The sequence below is a fragment of the Rhinichthys klamathensis genome, unplaced genomic scaffold, assembly GCF_029890125.1.
Source record: "Rhinichthys klamathensis goyatoka isolate OS25496 unplaced genomic scaffold, OSU_Roscu_1.1 h1tg000219l_1, whole genome shotgun sequence".
Taxonomy (NCBI): Eukaryota; Metazoa; Chordata; class Actinopteri; order Cypriniformes; family Leuciscidae; genus Rhinichthys; species Rhinichthys klamathensis.
In genome coordinates, this window is record NW_026606743.1 from 244,480 (window position 1) to 261,660 (window position 17,181).

Here is a 17,181-nt window from a genome sequence, read left to right on the forward strand (position 1 = left end):
TATGGTGGACCTGCGCCTGGACCCATCCCAACTCATCCTGAAGTGCCAGCCTCATCAGCCCTGTGAAGGCCTCATCCACACGACGGCCATCGGCTCTAAATGTTCCGATCCAATCTGACTTGTAATGCTGCCCGAATCATACACTGTTCCTTCGTTGGCCAGAGGAGAACTGAGCGAGTCTGGGTTCTCCTTAAAGGGGTCATATAATGCCATTTTTGTACAAGCTAATATGATTCTTTAGAGTCTAAATTAAAACTTTGTAATATACTTTAATTAAAAATTCTCATTAGTATTGTAAGAAAACACTTATTTTACCTGGTCAAAAACAGCTCTGTTTTCAGCACGCCGTTTCAGTGCATATGACTTTAAATGATCATGAGCTTTGCTCACCCCGGCTCTCTGTTCTGTGTACACCGTTTGTAACACAATACCATAACGCGTTGTTCATTATAGATGTGGGATTATGAATTATATTGAGAACGTCGTAAATAGAAAACATGCCGTAATGTACCCTGAGTGTAAACCTTAGACGCATTAATTGTGAAGCGTGCATCTAGTGATTTGCAAAGATTAATATAAATATTAAAGATTAATAAAACGATACACTCACTTCAGTTATTTTGGAGGTTCAGGAGGAACACGAATAGTTGGTACTTCTTAGCAAAACCAGCTTTATACTGACCCTCCTCGTTTATAAGCAGTCTGGTGTGTGAAATGATTCGCGCAAATATGAAAGCATTGACGTTGCTCGTGGGGAATATTCCCTTCGAAAACAAACTCAGCCACTGCGTCTTCAGTGGTTCGGATTTAGGAACATTAAAATGACTGCTGTGTTCGTTATTACACCCAAGAACAGAACACCACAATCGCTTAGACGCCATTCTGCTCATAGACAGCTCCAGCATATCAACAATGACCGCGCCGGTCCGGTCCGCGCCACGCAGACTATGATTGACAGCTCGCTCCCTCACGAGCGAGGGCGGGTCTGTGTTGAAACCCGGCTGTCAATCAACAATCGTGGGAGGGGCGTCCGTTTTATTGACGTCACAAAAACGAACGGCTCAATTTGAGGCAGGGGAAAACATATAAGGAGATTAAAACAAAAACACTGGATGGATTTTTATCATTATATGATGTTTGTGTACAGGCACTGCCAACACACATTTCAGTACAATCAACTTGTAAAAGTGCATGTGCCATTATATGACCCCTTTAAGGTTTTTTTCTCCATTCTGTCCCTGATGGAGTTTTGGTTCCTTGCCACTGTTGCCTTGGCTTTTGGCTTGCTTAGTTGGGGACATTTAATATTCAACAATATTATTGATCTGCCTTACTTAAGGTGGACGTTGATGCAATTTTCTTCTAGAAACAAACTTTGTTGTATTATTTTCATGATATCACTGTGAAGCTGCTTTGATACAATCTGTATTGTAAAAAGCGCTATATAAATAAAGGTGACTTGACATGACTTGATTAACCGGTGGGATAATTTCCTCACCGTCATATCCATACAAACTTACTATCAGTTTGAGTTGGTCAAGTTTTTCTAGGCCCAGTTAGTCTCACTGTATCATTAGCTATTTACTCTTTTCTCTCTCTTCTCAGGGCTCGGCCTGTGATGTCTGTATCTGCGCAGCTCAGTTTCAGTCCCAATGAAATCAATCTGAATGACTTTGAATGCCCGGGTGACAAAGTCTTTATTGCGTTTAATCTCACTTTGTGTTTCACGGTGAACGAGCGGACCAGTAGCAGTGGTAACGTCAAATACATCTCAGAGTCTCAGTCACATGAAGAGCAGGCGTCCATAAGTCTTACCCCTCTCATCTCTCTCAGGATCTCTCGAGAAGAACCTGAATATTTCTCTGAACCTGAATGTTGATGTGATGAGAGGAATCAATCGAGGATTCTTCGATCAGAGTGATCCGTCGTCCAGGACTCTTCAGCAGTTTATCCTGCTGGATTCTAGGATCTCCTGTTCCAGATTCCCCATCTTCATGCCAGTATGTTTCATCTATCACAGCTTCAGCCAATCACAGCAGCTTCAGTTTAATAGCAAATGTTGTGTTTGTTTTAGTGCTGGATTAGAGACACAGTGTTTCCGCTGAAGATACGAATGAATTTCTCACAAACCGAGATGCTTTCTGAAAACTCCACGGCTATTCTTGACATCCACAGCAGGACAGAGGAGTATGTCGAGGTAAGCTGAACTTCTGACATCACAATTTATACACACTAGGCTTGTTAAATGCATGTCTTTCTCTGTCTAGAAATATCAGCTCCTTCAGCTTTACTGTCTAAAGTTTCTGCAACATTCAAAAGCTCTATGAAAGTTTCTGTTTTGTATGTTATTAGGTGCCGTTTCAAAGCAACTTTAATTCAAACAACAGCTGTGTGGCCGATCTGAAGCTGAACTTCAGTTTTACGTGAGAAACCACTGATAGATACATCAGACATGATACTAATGTTGTAAATGCTTCTGAATATTTCCATTCTTCCTGATTTGAATTAAACATGAGAATGTGATGAAGATTCTGCATCTTTGTTCTTCAGGAACGACACGTTGGTGGTGGTGAATCAAGCTCATTTCACTGTCCTCGTATCGCTGGCCAACCCAGGCGACGACTCCTTCAACACCAGCATAGTGCTGCACTACCCAGAAAGCCTCTCGCTCTCGAAATTTGACACCGTTAAGGTACCGCCGTCCACACGTCAAACTAACGACTGTCAAAATCTGAAAAAAACATCTGAAAATGCTTTTGGTATTAAAATCTAAATATCAGCTGAAATACAGTACCTATATACGCGATATATATATAATTGACTGATAAACTCTCAACAGACAACACAATTGATCAGATTTCATTCTGCTAATCAAATAAGTCTCGTCACTTTTTAATATATTGAGTATGATGTGCATATAGCCTACTGGAATTGAAAAAAATATATATTTCTGTAATGACAACTCTCGGGAGATTTGTATGGTAATAGAGATTGCAATGGTAATGGTAATGGATATGGCAATGTTGACGCATTTGGTCTTGGTGGAATAGATCTGCTACGCTTTCAACTTCCTGCTCAGCTACTGTTCGGACGCTCTTGCTTACTGCTCCGCGCTTTGCTCTATCGCTTTTATTTTTTTTATTGCTCTATCGTTTATATTTTTATATTTTATTTCCTTTTATCACCTAATTTTAACTTCAGCAAATTAGCACAGTGCTCAAACGCTTGATTACTAGAAAAAAGCAGAATTCTTTTCTCCGACCAGCCTCCCACTGCTTACATTCCGGGGAAGAGAAAACACAGCTGCAAAAGGATAAGAGAAAATGCCTCTTCTGGAATCTACTTGCTGCACTAACTGCCAGAGACTTTTACAAAGGATTGCAGTTCTTGAAACAAAGTTACTTGTGGGACCACCAAACCAGACGGAACACACAACAGAGCTTCGTCATGGACACCCTTAGCATACAGCCGGTGAGTCCCATGAATCTAGTGCTCCAATACAGGCCATACTAAGTGTAGTGAAACAAGTCGATCGACTTACAAATCGATGGCACAAACAGGGAGCGAGACCCAAAGGCACTCGAGACATCAGATTGTCACGAGCATCACATATTGCTGCAGTAGCATCCTCTACCCCAGATACGGCTCTGACAAGGATTGCAAACACTGGTCTCCCACCACTGCCTATACATCTTGAGAACAGATTTGAAGTATTAATGAATGAGGAATCCCTGAATGTGATTAATGTGATTGAACACAGACTGAATCAGCCAGAAGCTAACACTAATGCTAACTGGCGCTCAAGGTCGAGCAGACAGCGGCACTCAGCTCAGAGCGCAGCCGAGCCCAGGACTCTGATAGTGGGTGACTCGATAATCAGAAACATTATTAGCAGGGACACAACTACATGCTGCCTTCCACAAGCAACGACTTCTGATGTAAACAGGGAACTTCAGAACATTCTGATGAAACATAAGACTGCAAATCGACTCATCATTCATGTGGGGAAGAATGATATTCATAAAGAGCAGTCAGAACTCCTTAAGAAGGATTTCAATGAACTTTTTGAAACGCTTAAAAGACTGAAAGTTCAGACATTCATCAGTGGACCACTACCAGCAAGAGGAACAAACAGGTTTTCACGGCTGCTTGGGCTCAACACATGGCTGCAAAAAACCTGCAATATAAAAGGAGTGAACTTCATTGACAACTTCAATCTTTTCTGGAGTCAGAGGCAACTGTTTCAACAGGATGGGCTCCACCCAAACAAACTTGGTTCAAGAGTGCTAAAGGACAATATCTACTTCTCTCTCAATCATCCTTCTGCAGTGTGTGCGAATCCACTGAATGGCACACACACACCTGGACACAGTATGAATGACCACAGGACTTCACTTCTGCACCTGAATGGACATGCGGCCGACACATCACACAAGGACAAGGATAACACCACTCAGCCACAACAACCTCTGCTCACGGACACAATCTCAGCAGAGCGCTGCCCACAGAGCTCACCACAAACAGACTGTGACATACAAGAACTGCTAGAAGATTCAGCACCCAAGGACGACTTTCTGGAAAACAGCCAGGGAATACAGGACAGCATATTACAGCCTCCGATAACACCAGAACAACAGCCCCTCTCACCAGACACGTTATCCCTCTCTCCAGCAACTCCACTTCTGTGCTTCTCAGAGAAAATGGAACAACTGGTGTATGCTGAAACCAAACTATCCCACTCTTTTGCTGCAAGTCCCCAGATGTCAACCAAAAAACGGCAGGCCCCACAACCACCAAAGCCTGCGGGCCCAGCTCGCCCTCCTCCTCCTCCTGTGAGAGCTCTTCGGCCTCTGCCACAGCGCCAGGGCCCACACCATCCTCCAGCGGCTCGCGGTGAACCAAAAACAACTGATACCAACTCTCAGTGATATGTGTCGGGTCCCCGCTATGATAACAGTAACTTTCTTAAATGTTTACAAAACAAGCGGGAACCCAGTGTGCCTGTATCTTTCTCTATTGCTGTTCAATTACATGATATAAAATCTAAGGCCTTCAAAAGCCGTACAGGAAACCCATCTAATCTGGTGCCTATTACACGCCAAACTAAGATCGCTGTGGGGACAAAAAGTAAGACTGTTAAGTTAGCACTTTTAAACATCCGCTCACTTAAAAATAAATCCCTTCTAGTCAACGACTTAATAACGACATACAACCTGGACTTTGCGTTTCTAAATGAAACTTGGCTAGAAGACAGCTGCAGTGCAACAGTCCTCAATGAAACATTCCCTCCTAACTTTACTTTTATGAGTGTCTGCAGAGCGGGTAAGAGAGGCGGGGGCTTAGCTGCTCTTTTTAAAGATGTCTATCAATGTAAGCAAATATCATTTGGGAATTACTCGTCTTTCGAATATCTGGGTATTGTGTTAAAAGGTGCTCCACGTATTTTACTTATCATTATTTACAGGCCTCCAAAATACTCTCCAGCCTTTGCTGAGGACTTTACAGAACTGTTATCAACAATTTCCTCTGAGTTTGACTGTTTTGCCATTGCTGGAGATTTTAACATTCACATAGATAATGCAGAAACCAATATGGCAAAAGAAATCAAAACTGTTTTCAAAACTTTTGATCTGACTCAGCATGTACATGGACCCACACATAATCGTGGACACACTCTAGATTAACTTATCAGTAAGGGTCTAAACATCTCATCGATTGTTATCAAGGATGTAGCACTGCCTGATCATTTCTGTATTTTCTTTGATATACTGATCTCTCCTGCCATTGAAGCTAGATCTGTGTCTGTCAAGAAGAGATGCTTAAATGAGAACGCTAGTGTACTATTTATGAAGGCTATATCTTTAAAACCAAGCATATCTGCTGACTCTGTTGATTTTCTCCTTGAATCTTTTAACTCAAAAATTAAAAGAGTAATTGATGATATTGCTCCTGTGAAAGTCAGGAAGAATAGTGGTAGACAAGAAGCACCTTGGATAAACTCAACAGCTGTGCAAAATATGAAAAGACAATGCAGAAGAGCAGAGCGCATGTGGCGGAAGACAAAACTTGTAGTCCATTATAACATCTACAAAGACAACATCCATGCTTTTAATATGGAACTAGGCAAAGCTAGACAGACTTTCTTCTCGAATATTATAAAGAGCAACTTAAACAACACACGCACTCTTTTTGCTACTGTAGAGAGACCGACAAACCCCCCAAGCCAGATTCCCAGTGAAATGCTCTCAGACATCAAGTGCAGTGAGTTTGCTTCTTTCTTCTCTGAGAAAATCAATAATATCAGAAAGGTGATCAGCTCATCCTTGAGTTGCGCTGGGGTCAAACAGATCAGACCACTACCTGAGAAAGTAGTTACTATGTCTGATTTCGAAGAAATTGATGGCAAAATTTTGGAAGAAACCGTACAGCACCTTAAAACATCAACCTGCGCCCTTGACACACTTCCCACATCTTTTTTCAAAAGTGTGTTAAACAGCTTAGAAGCAGATCTCCTAGAAGTGGTAAATGCCTCACTTCTCTCTGGGAGTTTTCCAAACTCCCTGAAAACTGCAGTTGTCAAGCCCCTCCTGAAAAAGAGCAATCTGGATAAGACCATCTTAAGCAATTATAGACCGATCTCAAATCTTCCTTTCATAGGCAAGATCATTGAAAAAGTTGGCTTCAATCAGCTGAACAAATTTCTAAGCTTGAATGGATACTTTGACAATTTTCAATCTGGATTCCGATCGCATCACAGCACAGAGACAGCGCTCATAAAGATAATAAACGATATTCGCTTAAATACTGATACAGGCAAATTATCAGTGCTGGTACTACTCGACCTCAGTGCTGCATTTGACACTGTCGATCACAACATACTTCTTGACAGGCTGGAAAACTGGGTGGGGCTTTCTGGGATAGTCCTAAAATGGTTCAGGTCATACTTAGAAGGGAGAGGTTATTATGTGAGTATAGGAGACCATAAGTCTGAGTGGACATCCATGACATGCGGAGTCCCTCAAGGCTCAATTCTTGCGCCACTCCTATTCAACCTGTATATGCTCCCAATGAGCCAAATAATGAGAAAGAACCGAATCTCTTACCACAGCTATGCAGACGACACACAGCTCTACTTAGCCCTATCGCCTAACGACTACAGCCCCATTGACTCCCTGTGCCAATGCATTGATGAAGTCAACTGTGCCAAAACTTTCTTCAGTTAAACAAAGACAAAACTGAAGTCATTGCGTTTGGAAACAAAGATGAAGTTCTCAAGGTGAATGCATACCTTGACGCTAGGGGTCTAACAACTAAAAATCAAGTCAGGAATCTTGGTGTGTCTCTAAAGTCAGACCTTAGTTTCAGTAGTCATGTCAAAGCAATAACTAAATCAGCATACTATCATCTGAAAAATATTGCAAGAATTAGATGCTTTGTTTCCAGTCAAGACTTAGAGAAACTTGTGCATGCTTTCATCACCAGCAGGGTGGATTATTGTAATGGACTCCTCACTGGCCTTCCTAAAAACACCATCAGACAGTTGCAGCTCATACAGAACGCTGAGCAGAACCAGAACATATGAACACATCACACCAGTCCTCAGGTCTTTACACTGGCTCCCAGTTACATTTAGGATTGATTTTAAAGTATTATTACTGGTATATAAATCATTCAATGGGCTAGGACCTCAATATATTGCAGATATGCTCACTGAATATAAACCCAACAGATCACTCAGATCATTAGGATCACATCAGCTAGAAATACCAAGGGTTCACTCTAAGCATGGAGAGTCTGCTTTTAGCTACTATGCCAGCCGCAGCTGGAACCAGCTTCCAGAGGAGATCAGATGTGCTCCTACAGTAGTCACATTCAAATCCAGACTCAAAGCACATCTGTTTAGCTATGCATTTACTGAATGAGCACTGTGCCAATAATAATAATAATAATAATAATTCATTACATTTATATAGCGCTTTTCTCTGCACTCAAAGTGCTTTACATAGAAGGGGGAATTTCCTGAACCACCACCAGTGTGCAGCTCCACCTGGATGATGCGACGGCAGCCATATTGCGCCAGAACGCCCACCACACACCAGCTTACTGGTGGAGAGGAGACAGTGATGAAGCCAATTGGTATATATATACCAATGTTCGTCCGACTGTTTTTACTGTACTTTATTTTATTTTTTATTATAAACTGTTTTAATTATTTCCTCCTATGTAAAGCACTTTGAATTACCATTGTATATGAAATGTGCTATATAAATAAACTTGCCTTGCCTTGCCTACGCTGCTGTAGAGCAAGTACCAAGACTTGCTACTGCGAATACATTCACAGACATTGCTGTGAGCATTTAAGACATGCTTCTGCTGCTCCTGCACACATACATGAATTAACCCCCCAACAAAGCAGGAGACAAGACATGAGAAAAGTGCAGACCATCTTTCAGATAGTTAAAGGCTGTACAGCCAATGCCACAGTTGCACAGCTTTTCCCAGCCGCTCTATATTTTGAGTTTGGAGCACATTTGTGCAACAGCTGAAAGAGACTATTGCTGTACAATTATAACGTCAGAGAAACGTCAGTACTATAATCGATTATGGTTTATTACTGTATCAACGCAGAATCATTCATGTCCGCATCACGGTGCATCGTAGAAACGATTGATTTCAACACCCCTAGCCTGGGCTACCTTACTGAACAGGGAACCCTAAAAGCTCTAGGAACACGCACTAGGTGTTCTCATTAACAATAGATGTACATTGCAAGCTGATAGAGATAGAAATAAAAACGCAGCAAGCACCTGAGCAAGTATCATAATTAAATCATGTGATGCATTATTGATATAACCTTATACTCTTATTGATTAGTGAAAAATTGTTGTTGAGACAATAAAGAAAGATAGACCGTGGTCTGACGCTGAGCGCAGTTAAAAATCAACCACAAACATTAGCATAGCATAGCTAATAAATAAAATTGCCCTTGGAAATTACCAAAAATTGTAACACAGAGTATGCAGATAAACATGGTAACGCTGTTGAAAGCGCGAATGCTTATTACTTTAACCTATTCTCATATCCGTAGCTTAGACAGCATATCCTCACAGCAATGACATACAACAGACCGCTTGCTTGCGGCATAAACACAACTGAGTAAATGCTGCAGCTTATATGCTTAGTAAATCACTCCACAAGATTGTTAACGAAACGCTTAGATTAAACTGTTATGATTGCTCATTTGGGAATTAATAAGCAAACCACACAATATGCACAGAGATATGGAGTTAAAGAGTGTGCACTTATCTTAGATGTTGATTTCAGATGCGTTCTGAAAGCGCGCCGCAGATTGCTAACTGCTAACTGCTAACTGCTAACAGCAACACTGCTGGTGTTTGTTTGAATGTTGAGCCGCAGCTCATTGGCCACTGATGCAACAGCAACCAATCAGCTGCGCTATAGAGATGATGATGCGATCGCTACCAAATGAGTTAAAGACCAATCAGCCTGCGCCATCTAGAGGTTCATGACAGAACTTCATTTCCAGTAAAACGCTGATATTACAGTTGTGTGTCATTCAGAATTCAATTTAAATTCCAATTTTTAAACTGAAATGGTGCCAATTCTACAATCTGAATTATTCAGTTTAAATTTACAAAAAGATATAGGTCAAAGAATCAAAGATATAAAAGAGGTTTCTAAATATCTAAATATAAGTCTAAATCATTTATGTTGTGTTGTTTTAAGTCCAATTCACAGACGTCGACCAACAGCTACAGACACTTTGTAGAGTTTTGTTGAATCAGTGTTGTATGTTGCCAGATGTTTTTTGGGTCGTGGGAATGTCTGAAACGTGACGTACTGTAATCTGGTGGTGATTGTCTGTGTTGGTCGGTGTCTGTTGGTGCAGTGTGAATGGCCCTTTAAGGGTTATATAATTTGTGTGTGTGTGTGTTCAACAAACAGCCCAGCCGGACTCGAAGCAGCTGTGGTGATCGTGACAGCGGTGCTATGAACAGAACCTCCTGCAGTATCAATCTACCAGTGTACCGCAGCGGCACCACGGTAACACACACACACACACACACACACACACACACACACACACACACACACACACACACACACACTCACACTGACAGACTGTAGTATCTTTCCTCATGTAACGACAGATGCACATGCAGAAGCACTTAGGAGATGAATGAACTCATAGGGCCCTATCTTGCACCCGGCGCAAATGACTTTGTACACTGACGCATGTATCATTCCTATTTTGCACCCGCGCAAAGCGGGCTTTTCCCTCCACAGACGCACGTCGGTAAACTAGGGAATGAACTTGCGCTCCCTGGGCGGGTCGCCGCAAAAAGGAGGCGTGTTCCGGCGCAAACTTTCCCTAGTGCTATTTTCCAGTTCCAGAAAACAATTCCGCCACTGACCAGAACAAAACTAGTCTAAAGTCAGTGGCGCGTTGTTCATAATGCTATTTTAAGCGCGCATGCTTGGCCATAATGTAGCGGGTGCACATCGCGCATACACTTCTCTCATCAACACAGATGCAGCAGTTTTTATTTTTGCAAATCATACAAGGAATAACAAGGAAAAATATTAACACATGAGGGAAATCATTGTGGTGTCCATGAAGATGTAAAAAAAATGTAGGCCTAAATCTAGCTTACACATTTACCCACATGTTTCAGGCTAACTGTAGTAATGACGGATCAGACCTGTTTGCCCAATAGTGGCAAGACACATATATAAGGACATCTGACAAATTAGTTTGCCCGTAAAGAACCAGGAAAAAAAAAATCTCCCATCCCCATACACCGCCACTTCTCTGTCTTTCACGGCCCTGACAAGAGCGTCGGTCTCCTCGGCTGTGAACGCTTAATTGATTAAGTAATCAATTACTTAAATTAAATGCTTTTATAAATGAAATTGGTATCAACATAATCCATGTTTGTGCTCAGAAGGGGCATTTATATGTATTTACCCAGACTGTTTAGTACAGCTCAAAGGTGGCATATGTATTTACACTGCAGTTACAATGGCATAATTAAAATTATGAATTTATGTTTGAAAAATAACATTTTCAATATAGTAGAGGGGTTTCACCAACGTCACGTTCTGGGCGGTAACCCGGATGCGCGGCCATTATGGAGGCACTCGGATGTAAACAACAGCATGGATTGCACTGTTTATGTACTACTGAACACACTGTTACACTAATAAACCACGGAAAAAACACGTGGTAGGTGCGAAATCATATAGAGAAGGACTTGGGAAGCAGGAGAGAGCGCAACATTTTGACAAACTAAAGTTCATATGTGGTAAAGATCCGAACGAGTTAGCTTCTCTTGCACGTAACATTACTGCAATTCTTCCATCTATTTATTATCCCGACATAGGATACGTTCAGATTGTCAGTCCAAAAAAGCACATGAAATCCGTTTCAAGTTACATCCATATGTGGTTTGAAATCCTATTCAAATCACATATCAGGACATCCTCAGTCTGAACGATCGGATTTCGCGTGGTATGTCTTAAAGGTGACCTATAGTTCAAAATTGAATTTACCTTGGTATAGTCAAATAACAAGAGTTCAGTGCATGGACATGACATAGAGTGAATCTCAAACTGGACTGTTTTCGCGTTCTCATTTAATTCACGTTTATGAAAAACACCCCTGAAAAACGGTCGGTTCTCCACACAATACCGACTGTGACGCAATAGTCGGGATCATTAATATGTACGCCTCCAAATATTTGCATAATGCCAGCCCTCAATGCCAGGCGGAACTGCGCAGCCGAAGCATGGCAGTTGCTCAGTGTGGATGTACACATGAACACAAAAGTATTTTTTAGTTCCTTCATCTGAGCCTCTGAAGAAACAATGGGTTAATTTTATTTTCTCTGGACATTTCCAAACATTTCACCGACTGTTTCCTCAACTTGGGCCAATACAGAGCTGGCCTCGGATCGAGCTACCAAGCAACACTTTCTGATGTGTAATTGTTCAAGTTCAGACAGGTAATCTTTCTCTCAAAATCGTTCAATACTGTTTATGCATCAGTAAGTCAAGCCAGTGACTAAAATATCAGCTTCACATCGTTTCTTTTAGTAGGATGAAAATAATCGTATTTAATTTGTGAACAAATTATATACAGAAAGCGATCAAAGAACAATCTTTCCACACAGCGCGAGTTTATCTGGACACTTGCCAAACTCGTTATGAAATCAATAACGCACGTTACTGCACAACGAAGCTCTTACTGTATTTACATCATCGTGTTTGCATTGGTGAAAGCAGAGAGAGTGCAGAAACTGCTTTGCAATGATAAGATCTTCATTCTCGCGATCAACACACTGTCATCTGCTCAATGCTCATCACGGCAACATTTTATGTGATGGGAATAGATCTAAATACTTTAAAAACATCTCACGATTCATTAATCTCGATAGCTGTTATAGTAAAAACGTATAATAGCAGTAGTAAAAGTATTCGGGAGAGAGTTTCACATGTAATGCGTTGCTATTTCATATGCAAGCATGTCAGCCAATCACAGCAGTGGCCGCGGTTACACTGAATCCCACAGCCAATCACAGCAGTGGCCGCGGTTACACTGAATCCCACAGCCAATCACAGCAGTGGCCGCGGTTACACTGAATCCCACAGCCAATCACAGCAGTGGCCGCGGTTACACTGAATCCCACAGCCAATCACAGCAGTGGCCGCGGTTACACTGAATCCCACAACAGACACGCCCCTTCAAACAGAGTGTTCAAATCAGAGGCTAAAAGCAGGCTAGGAAAAATGCCATTTATTTCTAAATTATGATTATTTTTTATCTAAAAAACATACTAACATTATAAGGGTAACCCAGGAAACATTATAAAATAATAATAAAAAAACATTCTAGGGCACCTTTAAAATGCAAACGTCATTTATAGGAAACATGCTGAAAGTCAGTGCCGAAACAATGCTGTGTTGTTGCAAAGTGCCGGACGAGCAGAAAAGTATTATTTCTGAAACCAGCGCAGACGAGCGTGGGAAAAAAGCAGTACATCCCAGCCTCCTACAGTTCTGCCGCAGTAGTCCAGCGCGGTGGCTACACATTTCCATGTTGTAACATTTAAAAAAGACAACATCTAACATTATATTGCAAATGCAACCCCCTTATCAACGCAAAGTCATTGCCATATTACCAAATAACATGCATGGACACACACGTCGGATCTAAACAGTTGCGATACACAGTGTGGACATCATTTTAGATCAGATTCCAATTTGATACAAAGATAATCGGATTTGGACTGACAGTGTGAATGTAGCCATAGTTAACTAGGTCGACATTTTAGCCATAGTCAACGCTTCATTTACACGTGTCTGATGCTGTACCTCTCTCAACCACAAACGCCTTCTTTCATCAGTTTTTTGCACTCTTCTCTTTAACTTTTGACAGTCTATAGCACTCGACATGTTTTTTCCCGATGTGACCGATTGGTATAGACCAAACCTCGACCATTTTTCAGCAGCAATAATCAGCCAAATTTGCGAGTCCATTCAGTTCAGTGGCATTATTTACGTTCTGTGCCTCCAAAATGGCCGACTTCCGGATTGATGTCGCGTCGTGAAACCACTTTGTACTTTGAAATGGAACAAAAACTTACTTTATACTTTTTTTAGCTAGCGTCAAGTCATTGTCTTAATGAGTGATTAATCTTTGATTCGTTCAAAACTGCGATTCATTCGAACGCCGCTGTGTTGTTAGGAGACCTGCAATGGTTCTGTGACTTTGTTTTGAACGACATTCGTTGGTGAAATAGATCAAAATTAAGTAATATTGACAATATTGTATTTAAAATATGAGCCACTTAATATTAACTTATTTCTTTTATTTAACTGTTGTGTAAAATCAATATCAATTTGCACTCATGCTGTTATTTTGTGTTATATTGCATAAGTAGTGTGTGTGTGTGTGTGTGTGTGTGTGTGTGTGTGTAAAGAGAACTCATACAGGGGCATTTTTCACCTAATATTTAGAATTTTGTGACCATTTATGTTTATTTTGGTTGTAGAAAAGGCCACCCCTTGGAATTGGACTCTCCCGATCTCCCCCGCCTCTGTTCGTGAGTTGGACTGTGCGGAAAAGTTTCGGGAGAGTTAAGAAGTCAGATCGTCTGAATGGAGGATGTGTAGATGTGTTTATAGTGAATAACAGTTAAGTTCGATCAAAGTGCTGTCGTTCAAGGATTTAAAGATTATGTGTGTGCGTGCAGCTAATAGTAAGTACATTTGCATATTTATCGCATAATATGTCCGTGAGGGAGATTGAAGAGCGCTGTCGCAGCATTTTATCTGAGTATTCATATTGTTGGTTATGTTTGCACTTTGTATTGTCACTTAAATAGCAAGTTATCCTCCTGTATTGTTATCAGCATAGTGTTGATATATTCGTATGTTGTGTGGACTTCGATTGGGTCTCGGGGAACATGTACGGGCATGTCTATCGGGCGCGTTAGATGTTTTCGCTGATAGCACTGCGTGAATTAGACATATAGTGTGGAAATAATCATTGATACAGAATTATAAATATATGTATATTATCATATTGCTTTATTTCTTTAAGGCCCTTTAACCTTGTTGATTATATTTATACCAGTATTGTAGTACTGTTGTAGATCTGTGATTTGTAATTAAGTTTATTCATATTCTGTATATTGTTTGTTGCAGAACCACATACATGGTCGCATACATGGTTACATGCCTGACCTTTGCACAATAAAGCATCTACAAGAACCCCCTGGTGTGAGACATACTGTTCTAACCGGACAACCTGTAGCCGTTCAATTAATCCGAACCAGAAAATATAAAAGAGTGGTTAGCAGTTTTTACATGGTCCTTCGAGCCGGATGAGTGGACTGCTACAGCTATGTCTCATCCAGGAAGAGAAACCCCTGTCGCACGACCAAGGAGACGAGTTTACCCTCCAGCTTACTTCGAGGATTATGAGCTCAGTGGACCTGGGTCTCGTCGACAGCAACCACTGTCGTCTAACTACCAAGCTGTACAGGAGGATGAACCGCTAAGTCTTACAGGTCATTCCAGATCCACTTCACCAGTCAGTCAAGCATCAGATTGTTCAGAATGGAGATTGACTGACCGCTGGGACAGCACTGCTGTAAAGCTGAGAGAAGAGAATGCTACATTGCAACGGCAAGTGCAACAGTTACCAGAGTTTACAGCCATGTTTGAAGAGATTAAGAGGGAGAACGCAGCTTTGCAACAACAGGCCAGCCAGCTTCCTGAGATCATCACAGCATTACAAGAGATGCGTCAACAGAATGCTGTACTCTGTCATGAGCTTCAAAGTCTGAAATCTGAGTGTAGAGCTCCAACTGAGTCAGTCACTTCACCAATGCCATCACCACGGTCTTACTCTCCAGCAGTCAACATTACGACTCCACAGTCATACCGCCCAATAGCAGCCCCACGCTCCAAGTTGCCATCACCTGCTGTTAAGAGACAGCCATGCTCAGCTGCGCCAGGAGAAAGCTCAGAGCTGAATGAGGACCTAAGAAACATGAACATTTCTTCCTCCTCACATGAGAGAATCCCTTTTACAACACAGTACAGTGACCCACCACAGATCAGGTATGGCAACTCTACCCTGTATTCTCTTCCACCTCAGCTGCCTGATCATTTGGTTCCATCACAGGACTTTAGGAGGCCAGCTCATGCAGAATACAGTTCAGAGCATCTCTTCCCCTCATCTTCCAATGAGAAAACTTACAGAGGTCCAGCCCCTACCATCCCATTCCTTACGTCTCCTGACCCTAGGGAGTTTTCAAGGCTGAGAATTGCTTTGGAGAACATCCTGCCTGATGATGCCACAGAACACTTTAAGTTTCAAATCCTCACAGACCATCTGAAACTAGAGGAGGCCCTCCTAGTGGCAGACTCTTACAGCAATTCGAGATTTTCCTTCACGAACACTATGAGAGCTCTGACTAAAATGTATGGTCAACCTCATCAATTAGCCCTGCAACGAATCTCTGAGCTGATGGATGGATCCAACATACGCAGTGGAGATGTTAAAGCCTTTAGGATGTTTGGACTGCAGGTACGCTCTCTTGTCAGTATGTTGCAACAGCTGGGCCACAAAGGTAAAGTAGAGCTGGAATGTGGATCACATGTTTCTCGCCTTCAGAGTAAACTGCCACATGACCTTAGGTCTAGTTTTAAAAGATATACTCACCCACTGCAAGTTGCTATTCCTACACTGCTAGACTTTGCAGACTGGCTGGAATACGAGCTTCAAGTGCAGGAGGACACTAGTCAGTATACATGTCGACCGAAACAGGATTCCTCTGCACATATCAGAGAGGTGAGAAGAGAGCCTAAGCAGTTTCGCAGACCAACTACAGTTCTCCTTGGGACTGAAAAGTCACCGTCCACACTGATGTCGTCAGCCACGTCTAAGCCAGATCCAGCCCGAGCAGAGAAGGGAAAGGCCTTTTGTCCATACTGTGACAATAACAAGCATTATTTGAATAGCTGTGATAACTTCAAGCTTCTCAACAAAGACAGGAAGATAGACTGGATAAAGACTAAAAATCGATGCTGGCGTTGTGGTCGTGGACATCAAGCAGCCAACTGCACACTAAAGACTCTCTGTCCAACTTGCAACAGGAAGCACCTTCTGGTACTGCATGAAGTCAATGATCAAGTCAAGCCATATCAGCAGAACGCAGTTCCGTCTAGTGCTGTTTTGTATGTTGACCGCTCAACGTCCGGTAGCAAAGTGCTTCTTAAGGTGGCAAAGGTATTAATTCGGAATGGTAATAGGGCGATTGAAGCTTATGCTGTGTTGGACGATGGATCAGAGCGGACCATCATTTTGCATGATGCAGTAGAGAAATTGGGACTTGTGGGAAAATCTGAGGACCTTATGCTTCGCACCGTGAGACAAGATACCCAGGTAATTCACGGAGCAGCAGTGACTTTTACGGTGTCTCCAACTGTTAACCCCAGCAAAGTCTACAAGATCGGTAACGCCTTCACAGCCAATGTACTTAGCCTGGCAGAACATACTCACCCAGTCAGTGTGCTGCAAAGAAAGTTCAAGCATCTTGCCGGGTTACCACTACAACATCTGAACAAGGTGCAACCCGTGCTTCTCAT

The 17,181-nt window shown here is 41.9% G+C and overlaps 1 protein-coding gene across 2 annotated transcripts in view; it reads left to right on the top strand.

Annotated features, from left to right (window-relative positions):
* Positions 1 to 17,181, top strand: part of LOC130097410 (integrin alpha-L-like) — a 117,405-nt gene that overhangs the window by 81,513 nt on the left and 18,711 nt on the right. For both annotated transcript variants that reach the window (XM_056264240.1, XM_056264239.1), the window contains exons 16-21: positions 1,606 to 1,754; positions 1,834 to 2,000; positions 2,075 to 2,197; positions 2,353 to 2,423; positions 2,551 to 2,692; positions 9,967 to 10,065. In XM_056264240.1, the coding sequence (XP_056120215.1) occupies positions 1,606 to 1,754; positions 1,834 to 2,000; positions 2,075 to 2,197; positions 2,353 to 2,423; positions 2,551 to 2,692; positions 9,967 to 10,065 (751 nt within the window). The remainder of the gene's footprint in view (positions 1 to 1,605; positions 1,755 to 1,833; positions 2,001 to 2,074; positions 2,198 to 2,352; positions 2,424 to 2,550; positions 2,693 to 9,966; positions 10,066 to 17,181) is intronic.